This window comes from Nycticebus coucang, chromosome 3, assembly GCF_027406575.1.
Source record: "Nycticebus coucang isolate mNycCou1 chromosome 3, mNycCou1.pri, whole genome shotgun sequence".
Lineage (NCBI taxonomy): Eukaryota > Metazoa > Chordata > Mammalia > Primates > Lorisidae > Nycticebus > Nycticebus coucang.
The window spans coordinates 126,007,254-126,026,430 of record NC_069782.1 but is presented as its reverse complement, the minus strand read 5'-3'; the positions used below and the strand labels follow the sequence as shown (position 1 = coordinate 126,026,430).

Below are 19,177 nucleotides of genomic sequence, written 5' to 3'. Positions count from 1 at the left end.
CATAATAAGATACTTTCATTTGTTTCATATACACATCACCTAAAAGTAATATTTTAAAAAATTTTGTGCATGGAATAACATTTACATACACTGGAGCATCAGAAAGCAAAGGTGTCACTAGGTGAGCCCCACACATGGGTAACCTGTGGTTGTTTGGCATCAGCATCACTCCTGACTCTAAATTTATATGCCCTCAATGAGTAATAATTTCCTTATACTTATTCACACATAAGTACTTGATGGTAAAAAATATGACATGCTATTAACACAGTAAAAAAAAAAATGTGCTCAGGGCAACTAAGCAGCACAGTATTATTACCAGAGTATCAGTATCAGCTGTTGAACAGTAATAGCAACAAACAACATAGATTTTCGATTTCCATCTACAATGCTGTACACTGTACTTTATTTTTAGGGGTGATAGGAAACATCAGAAGCTGGAGAGAGACCAAGAAGTAGGATGAAGAAACTTTCTACTGGAAGACTTAAAAGCTTTTTCTAGAGTCATCTGCTTCATTCACAGTTTTTTTCTTAGAAGTTTCTCTTTGATTTTAAAAACTGACATGATTTCATCACGTGATCTACAAGCACTTTTTCTGCAGTGTTAACAATGTCATCTTCATCACTATATTTCAATCACCTCGATTCAGAATCACTTCAGCTATCTCACCATCAGTCAACGAATAAACTGGAACCATATTATCAATATTAAAACTACTGTTGATATTTTACTTCTTTCAGCTTACTGGAACTAAAGATATATTTTTTGCATCTGTAAGGAGGTGAGACTTTTTTTTTTTTTTTTCACTTGACAAACGGAATTCTTCAAACTCACCACCTTGTTTATCATCATCACCCAAACACAGTCACAGGCCACAGGGTGTGCCAGGCATGCACAAGTGTTTTTAATCAACCTTTCAAGCACTGGCAACAGCATATACAGCATCCTTCATGCTATACTTTTGAAAACTTTCCATACCCACACCTCTGTTCACTGCTGCTAGCATGCTGTTCAAAAAAGTGTTTTCTTTTTAAAGGTCAAACTCTGTTGCCAAGGCTAGAGTACAATGGCATCATCACAGTTCATTGCAATCTCAAGCTCAAGCATCCTGCCCCAGCCTCCACAGTAACTACAACTAAGGCTGCAGACCACGCTCAGCTAAATTGTTTTGCTATTTTTTGTAGAGATGAGATCTCGCTATGTCACACAAGCCAGTCTCAAACTTCGGCCTTCGAGCCTCAGCCTCCCAAAGTGCAAAGATTACAGGTGTAAGCTACCACACTCAACAGAGTTTCTGTAGTTACTCTTCATTGACTTAAAGACACTCTAGTCAAATGGCTGGATTAATGAAGTCACATTTGAGGAAAAGTACATGACATAAACACTATTTCTTTCTGTCTTTCTCTCTTTTTTTTTTTTTTTTGGTAGAGACAAGAGTCTCACTTTATCACCCTTGGTAGAGTGGCGTGGCATCACACAACTCACAGCTACCTCCAACTCCTGGGCTTAGGCAATTCTCTTGCCTCAGCCTCCCAAGTAGCTGGGACTACAGGCACCCGCCACAACACCCGGCTATTTTTTTTGTTGTTGCAATTTGGCCAGGGCCAAGTTTGAACCTGCCACCCTTGGTATATGGGGCCGGCACCCTACCCACTGAGTCACAGGCACCCCCTGACATAAACACTATTTCTGACAAGCATTTCAGGTGGAGCTGAACAGCTGAAACAGCTGTCAAAAATACAATCTTGCAGTTATCACCATTCCAGCTTCCCTGCAGTGAAATGAGCCCCTGGCACAAAATGTTTGTTATAGCATGCAGAATAGATATCTTTGGTGATTCATGCCTTTTTGTTAGAATGGACTGTTAAGAAATTCACTCCTTGAAAACAATGAGGACACAAGCTTTTGTCTATCACATATTTACACTTATGTAGCATGTCCAGCAAAGTTCTCCCCTTTGCATCCTTAATTCTTACAGGGGCCATCTCATCAGCTATAGTTAGTATTTTTGGGGGGCAGTCACATCGAAACAGTGATGTGTCATCTGCATTACAGACTTGCTCTGTCATCAGATTTTCATCAGCAAATGACCTGGCAAATATGTTAAAATTTTAATGCCATGTCTCTTAAATTTCTACAACCAACCCGAACATTCACAATTCCCTCCGATTTTCAGTTCATTGTGCTAAATTTGTTCATGATTTATGTACAGTTAAGTGGCATGTGTTCACTGTGACACTGATGAGTCTGCTCTTTCTGTACATGATCTTTATTTTTTGCCTTCTGCACTGTTTTTCTACGTTTCATTAACTTATGTTCACCACTTTCAGCACAGAACTTCAACACAGTTTATCCTTCTGTTTATTCAAATCATATACTCAATGGTCAATCCAACATTACAATCTTCAGTAAGATGTTTCACACTTACATTAGTATCTATTTTTTTCCAGCAGCTTGACTTTCTTGTGCTATACGTAAACATAAATGCTTTCTCTTATTCTTATTACTTTAACCCCTGGGGTACGTGCGGGCCTTTCTGACGTTTTCAATAATTGCCCTTACACCACAGAACAAAGACTACACAAGTGAGTGGTAAGTGCATACGCAGATCCTGTCTCCACGTGGGGGGCACTGTGGGGAACCTGCCATTGGAGCATCTGACTTACACACATGTGGTCTTACTACCCCCTTTGTGGGCATGCTTGTGGGGGTGAATCTAGGCATGCACAGAAAAGATATATCTCAGCAGAAAAGGGCTGAAGGATCTTTTTTCCCCTGGTGACTATGAACAACTATACATTGCACACCCAAATTTTAACTACATCCTGTCATGTGAGGTCGAATGTGGAATAATCCACTTTTCATGGAGTATCATGTCAGCACTCAGTAAGTTTCACATTTTGGAACACTTTAGATTCAGGTCTTTGGATTAAGAATGCTCAATCTGGGCAGCACCTGTGGCTCAGTCAGTGGGGCACCGGCCCCATATACCGAGGGTGGCGGGTTCGGGCCCAGCCCCGGCCAAACTGCAACCAAAAAATAGCCGGGTGTTGTGGCAGGCGCCTGTAGTCCCAGCTACTGGGGAGGCTGAGGCAAGAGAATCGCTTAAGCCCAGGAGTTGGAGGTTGCTGTGAGCTGTGTGAGGCCACGGCACTCTACCGAGGGCCATAAAGTGAGACTCTGTCTCTACAAAAAAAAAAAAAAAAAAAAAAATGCTCAATCTGTATACATTTATTTTTAAATATTAATTCAGTTTATTCCTTAATTTTATATAGTTCCAAACATAGACTACCTTTTTTACATGCACAAAAAGAAAAATACAAAGAAAAAAACAGAGCTCTATGAAGTGGAAAGAAAGATGCATGAAGAGCTGTAATACGCAAAAGCTAACCATTCTTAAAAGAACATTCCTGGCAGAATCCTAGGCTACATTTTTGGATCAAACATCTGAAGATCCTGTATATTTTGCCATCTGAGAACATCCTTTCAGCATCCAGTTTTAAAAGTGTGATCATTTTAAAATCTAAAATCAAATATAGCAGCAACAGTATTATTAGTGTCATCACTTATATTTCTGTTGAGTCATACAGAATAGAACCCAGAGACTGGCAGCAGCATAATTTGACAATAGACCTTCCGTTTTTCTTTTTTTTATTGTTAAATCATAGCTGTGTACATTAGTGCAATCATGGGGTACATTGTGCTGGTTTCATATACAATTTGAAATATTCTGATCAAACTGTTCAACATAGCCTTCACGGCATTTTCTTAGTTACTGTCTGTAGACATTTGTATTCTGCCTTTACAGCTCTTATTCAATACCTTTTTTTCTATTTACAACTGGATACATATTTGTATTCCTCAAAATAGTTGATCTCATATGATCATTTATTAAAGAACATCTGACAAAATATGGACTGGCTGACTTGGTACAGTAATTATTAAAAGTATTTTTACCTAAACATCTACAAATAGTTATAAGAAATAATTTGTACCAAGTAGTATCTGAGAGGTAATATACAAACATTTATTCATCATTTAACAAGACCAAACCTTCTGTTTTTCCAAAGTAAAATTTAGGTACTCAGGAAAAGGAAAAAAAGAGGCAAACATGGTCTTCAACATCTCTAGTCCCCTGCCCATGCCACTGAGAATGTCAGTTCTCATTAGTGGAATTGTATCAGAATACTCTCTTCCACTAATACACATTTTCTTGCTTTTAAAAGATCGAAATTTGTGGATAATTCAATCTTAATAGTTTTAACAGTCTTGCTCATTTACATTGGACCGTCACCTACATCTACTTTTGAGAAAAATTAAGTCCCACATAGATTAACAGCTCCTGGTAATTCCCACCTAAAGTCTTCTGACCTAATGTGGACAATTTTAGTTTCTCTTTTCTATCTCAACCTTGTTTATGCATTTACCTTTGCCTCTCACCAATAAAATGTACTAGTCTTTGATTTGGATATGTTATATAAAATTAAGCAGAAGTTCTAAATAGAAGGGGGTCAAAGAGGATGATTATCTTTTAGATAAGATTATGTATCTGTACCCAGAAGCCACAAGTCCTTTTAGAACTGTTTTTAGGAGATACACGTGGGATTTCTGAACTTCAGTATATGCCTATTTTTTTTTTTTTTTTTGTAGAGACAGAGTCTCACTTTATGGCCCTTGGTAGAGTGCCGTGGCCTCACACAGCTCACAGCAACCTCCAACTCCTGGGCTTAAGTGATTCTCTTGCCTCAGCCTCCTGAGTAGTTGGGACTACAGGCGCCCGCCACAATGCCCGGCTATTTTTTGGTTGCAGTTTGGCCGGGGCTGGGTTTGAACTTGCCACCCTCGGTATATGGGGCTGGCGCCTTACTGACTGAGCCACAGGCGCCGCCCGTATATGCCTATTTAACATGCCAGAATCTATTTTAATAAATCCTACATAGTAGAAAGCTACACATGTAAATATACACACAAATAAAAGCTGGCTGTACCAGTCTCACAAGAAAAATAACTTTTATCAGGGCTGGGTGCAGTGGCTCACTCCTGTAATCCTAGCACTCTGAGAGGCTGAGGCGGGTGGACTGACTGAGCTCACAGGTTCCAGACAAGCCTGAGCCAAAGCAAGACCTCATCTCTAAAAGCAGCTGGGCACTGTGGCAGGGGTGCCTGTAGTCCCAGCTAAGAGATTTGGGCTTAATCGCTTAAGCCCAAGAGTTTGACATTGCTGTGAGCTATGATGCCATAGCACTCTACCCAGGGTGACAAAGTGAGATTGTCCCCATCCCTCCCCCCAAAAAATAACTTTATCACTTTACTTATACCTGTTTTTTTGTTTTGTTTTTTTTTTAAGTCAATATAGGCTCAGCACCCGCAGCACAGTGGTTATGGCGCCAGCCACATACACCAAGGGTGGCAGGCTCGAACCTGGCCCGGGCCAGCTAAACAATGACAACCGTAACAAAAAATAGCCGGGCGTTGTGGTAGGCGCCTGTAGTGCTAGCTACTTGGGAGGCTGAGGCAAGAGAATTGCTTAAGCCTAAGAGTTTGAGGTTGCTGTGAGCTGTGACATCACAGCACTCAACCAAGGGTGATATAGTGAGTGTCTCAAAAAAAAAAAAAGTCAATACAGCAAAGTTCTAGCACCTCTTAAAAAATTGCTTGAAATTAATGCACATTGCTTTATTATTTTATCCTTCCATGTTTTCTTTCCAGAATGGCAAACAGATCTAGAAAGATTAACATCAACTACCATAAAAGTATTATTACTAAAGATAAACATGACATTTCCAATAAATTTTAGTAAAATTTTAGTACACTGACTACTGAATATATTAACAAAATCATTTTAAAAGATGTATTAGTTCTATTAAATACTCATACAAAAATGACCAGTTTAAAGGTTTTTCTCAGTAACTATGACCAAAGACTTATAGACTTTTTAATGATAGTCCATCATTAAAGTATTTTACTGTTATCACATAAGCCCATTTATACAAGTCAAACTTTGTCAGCTTCCTTATTAGCTAAAATTTCCCAGAACCTAACACATATAATGAAATTAATATTTATATCATTTATCATATAACAAAAAGCTACATTGAATATAGGGAAATACTCATAAATATTTATGTTCTTCTCATTTTTTATTTTTAGTGAAGTTAAGAAGCTTCTCATTTTACTGTGATGGGAATTTCACCCCATTACCTTTTCTCAACATCTTCCAGTGCCTGCTAATGAAGCATTATTTCGTCTAAGACCAGTAGTATAAATTACAAAAAAAGTATACAACTTTAAATATTTGCCAAATTTCTCCCTCCCTTTCTCAGCAGTTACACACTACTGAGCAACTTCCTTTTCTACCACATAATTTAAAATACTTAGTGCCAACTGCACGAAATTGAAGTCACAGTTAGAAGGTTAGAACTGAGAAGGCATTTGGCTAAGATTCAGGATTCCTCAATCTGCTTTACCCTGTTTGCCTCTCCAATCCTGCCCCTTGAGGTCTCTGTGAAAGATATGAATAGAAAAAAAGGCCAGGCCCTGTACACACCTTTACTATTAGGTATTTGTTACTAAAAGGAGTTTGTTACAAGCTCCAAAGTGCCTTATGAACTAGGCTTGACTGCAAAGACAACTCACCAAACTTAGGTCCTAGAATCATTACCACTTGGATATCTTTTGCTGTCTTTCTTAGCTTATGTACAAATTTCAGCTAATAGGAAAGAATTGCCAATCTATTAACATAACAAATGAAAACAAAGCCAGTGGAAACATTCATTTAGAAACCTATATACCTCTGAAATACCATTAACAAAACTAATACACAGAGATGAAAAAAGGAAACACAGACTGTAACAATTGCAGAGGAGGTGGCAAGGTATTTTATTCTAGGCTAGAGAACAGAAAGAGCAATTAAACTCCTGTTTATGCTAAGATTATGGGTAAAGAAACCAAAATTCCTTAACGTAATATAAAGCAGGTAAACAATTAGTGATTAGAAACAAAGATATGCAACCCAATGGACTGAATATGGACTAAATAGAAAATTTTACAAGAAGGGCATATGTACAATACTTAACAATAGGCTCGGCGCCGTAGCCCTAGGGCACCAGCCACATATGCCGAGGCTGGCCGGCCCAGGCCTGCTGAACACTGACAACTGCAGCCAGATGTTGTGGCGGGTGCCTGTAGTCCCAGCTACTCAGGAAGCAAGAGAACTGCTTAAGCCCAGCAGTTTGAGGTTGCTGTGAGCTGTGACATCACTGCACTCTACTGAGGGCAACATAGTGAGACTCTGTCTCAAAAAAAAAAAAAAAAAACCTTAAGAATAAATGAGTATAAAATTCTGAATTCCAATCCCAGATCTACCATTTTTTAGACAAGTTATCAAGAATGAAATCCTTAATCTCACTAAATCTGCTTCTCCACCTATAAAATAGATGTTAACATCAAAGGTCTCTTGTCTAGCCCAGAATAAATCCTCACTACATGGCTGCTTTTAAGAAAAATTACTAGTAAACAAAACAAAAGCAAAAATTAGTCCTCTCAGTATTTAGATGTGTTATTTCTTAAAATTTATAAACCAAGAGGGGCATGGTGGCTCACTACTATAATCCTAGCACTGTAGGAGGCTAAAGTAGGAAGATCACCTGAGGTCAGGAGTTCAAGAGCAGCCTGAGCAAGAGTGAGATTCCATCTCTACTAAAAATAGAAAAATTAAGCCAGGTGTCATGGCATATGCGTATAGTCCCAGCTACTTGGTAGACTGAGGGATGAGGCTTGCTTAAGCCCAGGAGTTTGAGGTGATAGTAAGCTGGGGCAACAGATCAAGAATTCTGTCTCAAATGAAACCAAACCAAACAAAACAAAAATGTATGAACCATTTGATAGATATGAAAGGCAGGAAAAGGGAGATGTTGCTATAAAAAGGATGCAAAGTCTGGAATTTGCTTCAAAATAATTCAGTTGGGGATGAAACAAAAATGGGCATGTAAGGCCAGTCGCAGTGGATCATGCCTATAATCCTAGCACTCTGGAAGGCCGAGGTGGGTGGACTGCCTGAGCTCACAGGTTCGAGACCAGCCTGAGTCAGAGGAAGACCTCGTCTCTAAAAATAGCCAGGCATTGTGACAGGCGCCTGTAGTCCCAGCTACTCAGGAAGCTGATTCAAGAGAATCGCTTAAGTCCAAGAGTTTGAGGGTACTGTGAGCTGTGATGGCATAGCACTCTACCAAGGACGACAAAGGTAAGACTCTGTCTCAAAAAAAAAAAAAAAAGAATGAGCATTAGCTGATGTAGCTAAGTGTTGTACTTTTCTACTTTTATGTATGTCTTAAGTTTACCAACCTAAAGAATATTTTTTAAATTCCTTTCTCTTCAAATTACATGTTTGGACAAGAAAATAAGTTATAATATTCCTTCTGGCTTTGATAAACAATGAATCTAAAAGATGGAAAGAAAGGTAAAAAAGAATAGAAGACCATTCTGGGGGCAGGTATAAAGGTAAAAACCTACAAATGACCTATAAAATATGCCTGCAAGGTTGAGAACCTCTGGACTAGAGGGAAGGAGAGTAACCAGATAAAAATCCACAAATACCCATGTATTTGGAATGATAAAAAAGATGCAAAAAACATGAAACAATAATAACTGAATATGTCTTAATTTAACAAATTAAACAATTCTTTCTTCTATGCATACTGTAAACTTCAAAAATTTGCATAAACCAGTCATTCTAAAAGTACTAAAGGGGCCTGTTACTTATATTAAACCATATATGAATTCTACTATAAAATAAAAACCAAGCAAGATCTTTTTAGTTTTTCTTCCCCTTTATACTGAGAGTTTGAGAGGTAAAGCACACCTTTAATCTCTGAAAATCTCTAAAAAGTTGCCTAAAAAGAGACGTGTACACAATCTTTTGTTGATAAAATAAAATTATTCAAATTTTATTAAAAATAAGCTAATCATGACATCAAATGTCAGTTTCTGTATTACCAAGAAAAATAGAAATACTCATCATGAACAATTTTTCCAATAACAGTAATTCTTATGGAAAATAATACTGGTGTTCACAACATCATCTAAACCAAAAAGTCAATCTTAATATGGATAATCTTTAACACAGATTAAAAAAAAAAAGAAAAGAAACACCTACCTAAATTTCAGATAGTAATTAAAGCAATTTAAATAAAAAGTGCTTCTAGCAGAATTCAGTCTGTGTTTTTTTGGTTTGAGACATGGTCTCACTCTTGACACCCAGCCTAGAGTGTGGTGGCATGATCAGAGGTCACTGTACCCTCTAACTCCTGTTCCAGCAATCCTCCTGGCTCAACCTTCTGAGTAACTACGACTACAGGTACCTACCACCCTGCCTGAGTAATTTTTTAAATTTTTTCTTTTTAGAGATGGGGTCTTACTATGTTTCCTAGGCTGGTCCTGAACTCAAAGCCTCAAGTGATTCTCTTGCGTTGGCCTCTCAAAGGGGTGGTATAAGCCATCATGCCCAGCCCAGTTCTATGTTTTGTTCTTACCTGAAAAGTTAGGTAAATATTTATACTTTTTTTCTTTTTCTGAGACAGAGTCTCCCTATGTCGCCCTCAGTAGAGTGCCATGGCGTCACACCTCACAGCAACCTCAAACTGTTGGGCTTAAGTGATTCTCTTGCCTCAGCCTCCGGAGTAGCTGGGACTACAGACCCCTGCCATAACACCCAGCTATATTTTTTGTTGCAGTTGTCATTGTTGTTTAGCAGGCCCAGGCCAGGTTTGAACCCACCAGCCTCAGTGTATGTGGCCAGTGCCCTAACCACTGAGCTATGGACACCGAGCCAAAATATTTATACTTCTAAGATTGGATTATCTTACAATTACTTCTTTGGATAATAAGAGGAAAGTATGTATGCTAAAGGAAACCCCAATTGCATTAACAAGGATTACTAAATGTTTTCCAACTGATCAGTTGTTTTTTAAGACACATCTCTATCTTCTACGTTTCTAGAAAAAGATAAAATAATGTATGGGCAGGTTTTCTAAAAAGCATAAAATGTGTCAGGCTGACAAAAGATGGTGATAACAGTAATAAGTTTTGATATTTTCCGCTGTTTTAATTTTTTTTGTTTTTATAAGACTTTTCACAGTGGCAAGCTATGTCAAGTTTCAGCGTTATTTTATTCACATAGGCCATTATGCACATCAAAAATTTGGGGAGTAGCGGGCGCCTGTCCCAGCTACTCGGGAGGCTGAGGCAAGAGAATCGCTTAAGCCCAGGAGTTGGAGGTTGCTGTGAGCTGTGTGAGGCCATAGCACTCTACCAAGGGCCATAAAGTGAGTCTCTACAAAAAAAAAAAATTGGGGGAGTAAAAGAAAAAAAATCTTGTGGGATAACTTTGTTTCTAAATAATCCCCTTCAAACTTTGTAAAACAAATGTGATGGAAAGGCTTTTTTACCGCTTTAAAAGTTATAAGAAATGCTGCTTTACTTCTAATGGTATAGTTACAATAATTTTTAATACAATTGTAAGGCATATCTGAGTAGAATTTCTTTTCCTTTTAGTGTGAAATGTCTAAAGCAGATCACATTAATTTCTAATTTCCTAATCAAAATTTGAAATGTTAATTTAAACCATTGGTTATAGCCATCATTTTTTTTTCTTTTAGCAATCTGTTTGACTTATCCTGCTCTTACAATTTGAAAAATGCACGTTACACAAAACCACATCCTTCTGTTACCCTAAATTATAAAAATATCCTTACAATAAGGGCACTTACAACAAATACTAATTTTATACATGTAAATTCATTGGCTTACATAATAATAAATTCAGAAAAATGATTAAGTGAAATATTAAAAGAATCCAAAGCACTCTTCAACAAAAGATAAAAATGTAGACCAAAGGAATAAAAACAAAAAAAAATCAGAAGCTGTCAATCATTACTAGATATTTTCTTAACTTGCCCCTCATAATTCCTTTAAGCAAAGGATTGTCAAACTAATTCCGCCACCTACCCCATGATACTCAATTTCATCCTTAAGACATTATTTTATCTGATACTCATACCTGATACTTCATAACAGAACAAATAACAGACCACACTTAACCATTTCAAAAATCAGAGAAACTCAAAGTAACAACCCTTTAGTATCAGAAAAAGAAAACATACAATAATTCATCATAAATTATTTGTCATTTCTGGATTTTATAAAATGCAATCTTAAATTTCAAAAATACTGCTTTTGTATGGATTTCTATGACTACCCAAATTCTTACTATTCAAACTCAGAAACAGAATAGATTCAGAAAAAATGTGATAGCACAGTATAGAGTAAAGGTACTCTTCCCTATCCAAACGCTTTCTATTTACTACCTAAAACTCGGGCATAAAACAAACTCAAATAATGTGGCATCCCACATTATTTGAATACCAAATATTAATTACCACTTGATGTCTGAAATTCAGATTTGGATAGCAAGGTATGTCTGTGTTATTATACAATTTCATCATAGCACTAACAATTTTAACAATTCATAGAAAAGAAAGTTTAAAAAACCTTTTATTGAGTAATTCTATTTCCCTCCAATCACTTCATTATTATATCCATTATTCTCTTCTACAGCTCAGTTTTTGTTACAATCTATCTGCTTATGTATTGATCTGTAATTGTTCTCAAATGGGGGGTTATGATAAAAAAAATTTGCAAAGCAAATAGTAGTAAGGGTCTAGTATCCACATTACATACAGAACTCTTACAACTCAACAACAAAAAAGACAATAACCCAATTAAACAATGAGCAAGAGATACAAATAGACATTTCTCAAAAAAAAAATACACAAATGGCCAACAAGCACATGAAAATATGCTCAACATCATTAGTCATTAAGAAAATGCAAATCAAAACCACAATGAGGTATCACTTCACACCCACTAGAATAGCTATAATCAAAAACAATACCAACATAACAAGTGCTGGAGAGGATAAGGGGAAACTGGAACCCTCACACATTGCTAGCGGAAATGTAAAATACTGCAGCCTTTTTGGAAAGCACTTTTGCAGTGCCTCAAAAAGTCAAAACAAACTTACATGACCAAGCAATTTCATCCTAGGTGGATGCTCAAGAAACTGTATGCAAATGTTCATAGCAGCATTATTCATAATAGCCAAAAAGTGGAAATAACCCAAATGACCATCAAGCAATGAATGGATAAACAAAATGTGGTTATTTCCACACAATGCATTTTTAGCCATAAAAGGAATGAAGTGCTGGTATATGCTAGAACATGGATGAACCTTGAAAACATTGCTTAGTCAGAGACGCCATATACAAATGGCGATATATTGTATAATTCTATATATGCATGTACAGAATAGACAAATTCACAGAAACAGAATGCAGATTAGTGGCTGCCAAGAATTGGATGATTAGAAGAAAGGGAAAAGACTGCCTGTGCATAGAGGTTTCTTTTTTAAAAAATGAAAATCTTCTGTAATTAGATAGTGGTGATATATGTACAACCCTGTATTCAAATAAACTAAAAATCACTGAATTGTTATGGTATGTAAATTATATCTCAATTAAAAAATATATATATATATATATTTTTTTTTTTTTTTTGTAGAGACAGAGTCTCACTTTATGGCCCTCGGTAGAGTGCCGTGGCCTCACACAGCTCACAGCAACCTCCAACTCCTGGGCTTAAGCGATTCTCTTGCCTCAGCCTCCCGAGTAGCTGGGACTACAGGCGTCCACCACAACGCCCGGCTATTTTTTGGTTGCAGTTTGGCCGGGGCCGGGTTTGAACCCGCCACCCTCAGTATATGGGGCCAGCGCCTTACCGACTGAGCCACAGGCGCCGCCCTAAAAAATATATTTAAAGTATGTATCACTGTACTTGGGACACTTCCTACAGACCAGAGATGGTCAAAAAAAATGAGCTAACAGTTTATACTGGAATTGTTCCCAAAGCACTGTGCAAATGTATAGAACAATTAAAATATTTTTTTTTTTTTACTTTTTGACTCTTTACAAATATCAAATCCAATCTCTATAGGTGAAAATTTGCCAATACCAAGATATTCTAAGAATGAATATGCCACTGATTTTATGCAATTCCAAAAACAGGTTTTGTGCAATGGAATACGGTATAACCTCCACATGAGATTTAGATAAGAGAACTTTTGCAGATAATTACTGTTGTCCCTGTCAAGGTGGCTTAAAGAATCTATGTCTCTGTTCTAGAGTTCCACAATAGAATCCTTAAAGGAAACACTGCTTCTCTGAGCTAAGGAAAGAAATGCATTAAAAAATCGCAGGTTGCCTTAAAATCTCCACTTTTTCAGCTGCACCAGAAAAATCCTACAACCTGCCTTTGCAAACCTACCCTATGTCCCCTACACTAATTACAAGCTGCGTTTTAAACAAACAATTCATTGTTGTCCTTTTCCACTTCCATTCATACTCTTCTCATGAATGGAATGCAGGAAGCAAAAATCCACCATCTTCTTCATGAAGTCCTCATCATCTCCAAAGAGATACCTTTCACTTTAAAACACCACTAGTAGTTGCATATGGCACCCTTTGCCTTAAACAATAACTGAATTCATTATATTTTCTCTAAGGATTAAAAGTTCCTGCAAGTTGGCGGCGCCTGTGGCTCAGTCGGTAAGGCGCCGACCCCATATACAGAGGGTGGAGGGTTGAAACCTGGCCCCGGCTGAACTGCAACCAAAAAAATAGATGGGCGTTGTGGCGGGCGCCTGTAGTCCCAGCTACTCGGGAGGCTGAGGCAAGAGAATCGCTTAAGCCCGGGAGTTGGAGGTTGCTGTGAGCTGTGTGATGCCATGGCACTCTACCGAGGGCCATAAAGTGAAACTGTCTCTACAAAAAAAAAAAAAAAAAAAGTTCCTGCAAGTTAGGGCAGCTTCCCCAATATTTTTGTTTGCTCATACTTGTTACAAAGCAGATGCTTAATAAATATTTAAATGAAGTAATCACTTGCCTTGCTAAAAACAGCACTAAAACAAGTAACTAAGTAATCAGACAAGTACCCAGAAATACCATGTTCCCAAAAGACCTGGAATAACCAATTCTTTTTTTTTTTTTTTTTTGTGGTTTTTGGCAGGGGCTGGGTTTGAACCCACCACCTCCGGCATATGGGACCGGTGCCCTACTCACTGAGCCACAAGCACCGCCCAGAATAACCAATTCTTTTTTTTTTTTTTGTAGAGACAGAGTCTCACTGTACCGCCCTCGGTAGAGTGCCGTGGCGTCACACAGCTCACAGCAACTTCCAACTCCTGGGCTTAGGCAATTCTCCTGCCTCAGCCTCCCGAGCAGCTGGGACTACAGGCGCCCGCCACAACGCCCGGCTATTTTTTTGTTGCAGTTTGGCCGGGGCTGGGTTTGAACCCGCCACCCTCGGCATATGGAGCCGGCGCCCTACTCACTGAGCCACAGGCGCCACCCCAGAATAACCAATTCTTAACTACGTAAGAAATCCTACCTAGGTCATCCTGTGTAGCCCCATAAGGAGAAAAAAATGCCATTATTCAACCGCTTCCTAGAATTACTCTAGCTACAAGTAGTCAGGAAATTACGGCAGTTTGAGATAACTTTCTATAAGTCAAAGAGACTCATTTTCTGTCTTTTTTCAGCCAAGCTAGAGCTATGCTGAAATCACAACTTTCTCTACAACAGGGAGAGCTTCTTGAGAAAACACAGGAAGGACAAGGAGCAGCAGAGCAAATAGGTTATATCACGTCAAGTGCAGAGAGAACACAGATTTTCCTCAAATCTGGACTGATCATCCTAGTCCCAGACTACCCCTTAATAATTACCTGGTAACCAAATACCCCTCTTGATTGTAAGCACTGTCTGAACCCACTACTAACTCCAATTCAAATAAACCTAATCACCATTATCACCACCACCATCCCTCTACCCCCCAAAAGAAGGAAGAATTGAGCTTTAGAAATGACTGAGAACTCAGTTTGAATCCAAAGACTGTTATAAATTAAATACTATTTAGAAACCAAACAATCCTAAAGATAGTCAAGAGAATCAAACAGGTGAACTGTTCAGAACCATCTCCATTAAAATAAAAGAGGAATTTTTGTATCTGTTAATAAACAACGGTTGCCTTTTGGATAGTGTAAGGATTACTGACAGCCCTTTTAACTACAGAAATTAACACTACAAAATGCTTTACTTATAACTCTCCTCCTGAAGAACAAAATTACATATAATAAAAGGGAAAATCTGAAGCCCAATTCATTCCAGTTGTAAGACTATCAATCTATATTACTGCTCCGAGAAAATACTATCCTGCACTCTGAACTCTTTTTTTTTTTTTTTTTTGTAGAGACAGAGTCTCACTTTACTGCCCTCGGTAGAGTGCCGTGGCGTCACACGGCTCACAGCAACCTCCAGCTCTTGGGCTTATGTGATTCTCTTGCCTCAGCCTCCCGAGCAGCTGGGACTACAGGCGCCCGCCACAACGCCCGGCTATTTTTTTGTTGTTGCAGTTTGGCCGCGGCTGGGTTTGAACCCACCACCCTGGGCATATGGGGCCGGCGCCCTACTCACTGAGCCACAGGCGCCGCCCTCTGAACTCTTTTTAATCTCCTGAACTTTACTACTCTGAAAGTGGAAACGTGAAGTTAAAGGTATGCTTCAAGAATACTGACCACCAGATTAAAATACTCCTTAAAAATAGTACCCAAATTTTGATATTCCATTGAAATACTTACAGAAGGATTTTATCAGTCATAACTTAAAAAACAAATAAAAATCTTGTCAAGTGGCAGTAACTAACCACTAACACCAGAAGTGACTGATTTAAAAAAAGGTCTTGAGAAAGAAGGCAACGATTCAAACAGAATTAGAGTAAGATAAACTCAATAAAATCATCGAAAATTAACAAACAAGAAATCTACAGGGCTACATTCATCAATTTCAAAATGTCTGAAAGACTAAAAAGCCCTACTGAAAGAAAACAATCACTAAGAAAAGTAAAACAAATACAAGAAACTAAAAATTCTTAAAAATAATTTCAGGATTTTATATGAACCCAACATTCTGAAAATGGATTAATTTCATGCTTCTCAAAACCTCCTACATATGCTCTCTTCTATAATGACTGCAAGTTAACATACAATTCAAAAAGCGCTTAAGCTTTCTGTATGTACGACAGATTTCAAAGAATAAAATAAGCAAAGCCAGAGCAAAGAATAATCAAAAGGATGTTTGTTTCCTAGAGGATAGAACAAGTCTTGGATTGGCAAGAGAAGAATTTTAAAATACATTCGCCGGACAAATTATACCAAAAAAACTAATTCACGCCTTTATTATTTACACAATGGTATGTTTGAAATGTACTTTTAACGTTTGGATAACCAAAATGGTATCAGATACCTTAAAGCATTGTTGGCTATATTAATTTTGGTGTTAAGTCTAAAGCAGGCGTCCTCAAACTTTTTAAACGGGGGTCAATTCACTGTCCTTCAGACCGTTGGGGGGCCAGACTATAGTTTAAAAAAATAAAACTATGAACAAATTCCTATGCACACTGCACATATCTTATTTTGAAGTAAAAACAAAACGGGAACAAATACAATTCACACCGCTTCATGTGGCCCGCGGGCCACAGTTTGAGGACGCCTGGCTAAAGCCTTAACAAAATCACATTACACACTGTCATAATGAAACAGTGCAGAAATGGAAAGGTTTATATTCTCTAAGTAAAGATTGCCTTATTTTTCACTTGTTTAAAGTTTCAGTTTTGTTTTTATAGTTTATTACAGAAAACGTCCCTTATGGGACATTGTAAAGGGCAGACCCTCCTGTCAAGTCAGAGACGCAAACACAAAGACACTAAGCTAACCAAGTGCTGTAATTCTTCCAAACTGAGCCTCTCCACACCCCCTCCACCCTTCCCCCCAACAGATATGTCTATTAAATCAGTGTCTGTTCTCCCCTTCGCACAACAAAGAGAACTTCTCACCGCATGAAATTGCCGCTGAATGGACACCAGAAAGCAGGATTTGCATAATTCCTTCTAACGAAACCCGGTCGGGAAGGAGGGGATGAGGGGCCCAAGCGAACCGATACAATCTCCCAGATTCTGCTGGGGAAGACCTGGCTCCCAAGACTATTCCCCGCGGGGGGGGGGGGTGGAGGGGGGACGGAATTCTGGGCCTCTCCGAGGACTGGGCGTGGGGGACAGAGGAGGACAAGAGGGCATTTCCCCACACGTTAGCAGTACCAAAGCAAAGGGGAAGTAACAATGCTGGAGGACAGGAGAGTAAGACACAAGGATGGACTGGGGCTAGGGGGCGGCGGGCGGAGCGGAGACACCACACGGGCCACTTACTTTTTGGAGGGGGGTTAAATATATGAGTTAAGCCCTTATGGTCCCGCCGGCCGCCGCACAGAGGGAAACGGGACCTTGGGAGAGAAAAACAGACAAAACACACAGTGTGAGAGGCGCAATTCGGCCGCCCGGCCCCTCCCGGGGCGCCCCCGTCTACACTCCCTCCCGCCCGCGGGGAAAAAAGGTACGCGAGGGCGGCCCCAGGTCCGGGAAGTGGGGGGCAGAAGAGGCATTCGGCGAGCCGGCGGCTCCGGCCAATCCCCGGGAGGCGACAAGCGGGCTCCGCAGTCCGACCTGGTCCCACCCCCTTCTCCCCGCCGCGCACACACCGAACACAAATACGCACACACCGACCCGTGCGTCGAGGATTAACTCCTCGGCCGCCGCCGCCCGCAGAGGAAGTGTAGCCGCTGCCCCCCGCGGCCATGACACCCCACTTGGCTCGGTCAGGCGCAACCGGGGCTTGTGACAGCTCCGGCTCCCTCCGCCTCCGCCCCCATCTCCACCTCACGCCTCGCACACGCCCGAGCGCCGGGCGCCCGCCTGCCGCCCGCCGCGCGTGCACACGGGGATGGGGGCGCGCCACTCCGCGTGGGGGAGGGGCGACAAGGAGGAGGACGGCGGCGGCGAGAGCGGAGGTGGGGGCAGAGCACGCCCCCGCCCCTCGCACCACCCCCAGTCCCGGGTCAGCACCAAGGAGCGACTCTCCACTGTGTGCCGGCTGCGGCGCCGGGACGGGAGGCAGAAAGCGGTCTGGGGGAGAAGAGTAGTAAAGGGAGAGGGGGAGGGGCACGCGCTCCCGCCGAGAGCCCGCCCCAGGAAAGCGCTCGGAGGGGAGGGGCCGCGCGCGCGCTCAGGGCGAGCGGGGAGGCCCGCCCAGAGGTCGCGCGCGCTCGCACTCCGGGGGGTGGGGGAGGGGGGGACGCCCGAGCCGAAGAGGGCGGGCGGCCGGAGTAGCAATTGCCTCTGCCCCAGCTCCCTCCCCTCGTCCGGGGCAGCCGGCGGCGGGGCGACCCGAGGGCCGGCGGCGGCCGCGGGGGCGATCTCACCTACACAGTGAATGAGCTTGTGGCGCCACGAATCTAGTTCTTGCCGAAAGCCGCGTCTCTCAACGGAGCATTGCTGCCGCCTACACACCCTCGCCATCTTCTGCCGCCCGCCCGGCCCTGCCTCAGCCGCGGCCCCGCGCACGCCCAGCCGCGTCGCCCGGGGCCGCGCACGCACCCGAGGCCCGGGCGTCGCGCCTCCCGCGGGGGCGACGCGGGGGCAGGGCCGGCCTCACCTTGCGGTGGCCTCTTGCTTGGCCTCCGGGCGGCTAGGGCCTGGGAGCCGGCCCCGCGCGGTCGACTGAGCTGCGGTTCCCGCGGTCTTGGCTGGATCCGTCGCTGCTTCAGGCCGCCCAGGACTGTTCCTTCCCACGGCCGGAGCTCGGGCCCACCGGTCCGCGCCACCCTCACACTGTCCCCAAGGCCACGGCTGCCCGTTCCTTCCCCAGGGCTTTTTGTTTTTTGAAGCTAGCTCTATTTATTGCTTGGAACCTGCCTATCGCCTGTCACCAACTGTTGCAAATTCTGTAGTAACTACTTGTCTGAACTTCTCAGTGGCAACTGCTCCTCCCAAGAGCCTGTTTAAGCAGAAATAAGAATAAATGCCCGGATGCCCGTGCAGGTACTGAGTCCGAAGGTTTTCAGAGGTGTAAATGGGTACATGTCAAGTCGTTGGGAGAATTAGCTAACATTCGTCAGCCTACTAAAAATTTGAAATCAAGCGTTTTATTTTTTAAAAAAAGGTTTCTGCTAGCAAGGCTGA

The 19,177-nt window shown here is 41.2% G+C and overlaps 1 protein-coding gene across 5 annotated transcripts in view; it reads right to left on the bottom strand.

Annotated features, from left to right (window-relative positions):
• LCOR (ligand dependent nuclear receptor corepressor) overlaps positions 1–18,520 on the bottom strand; it is a 156,774-nt gene extending 138,254 nt beyond the window's left edge. For 2 of the 5 annotated variants that reach the window (XM_053583642.1, XM_053583645.1), the window contains exon 1: positions 17,369–17,859. In XM_053583642.1, coding sequence (XP_053439617.1) covers positions 17,369–17,795 — 427 coding nt within the window. In that variant the 5' untranslated portion in view covers positions 17,796–17,859. Of the gene's footprint in view, positions 1–17,368; positions 17,860–18,417 lie in introns of those variants that run through there. The other 3 variants (XM_053583646.1, XM_053583643.1, XM_053583644.1) reach the window with 3 other exon arrangements.
• Between the last annotated feature and the right edge of the window lie 657 nt (positions 18,521–19,177).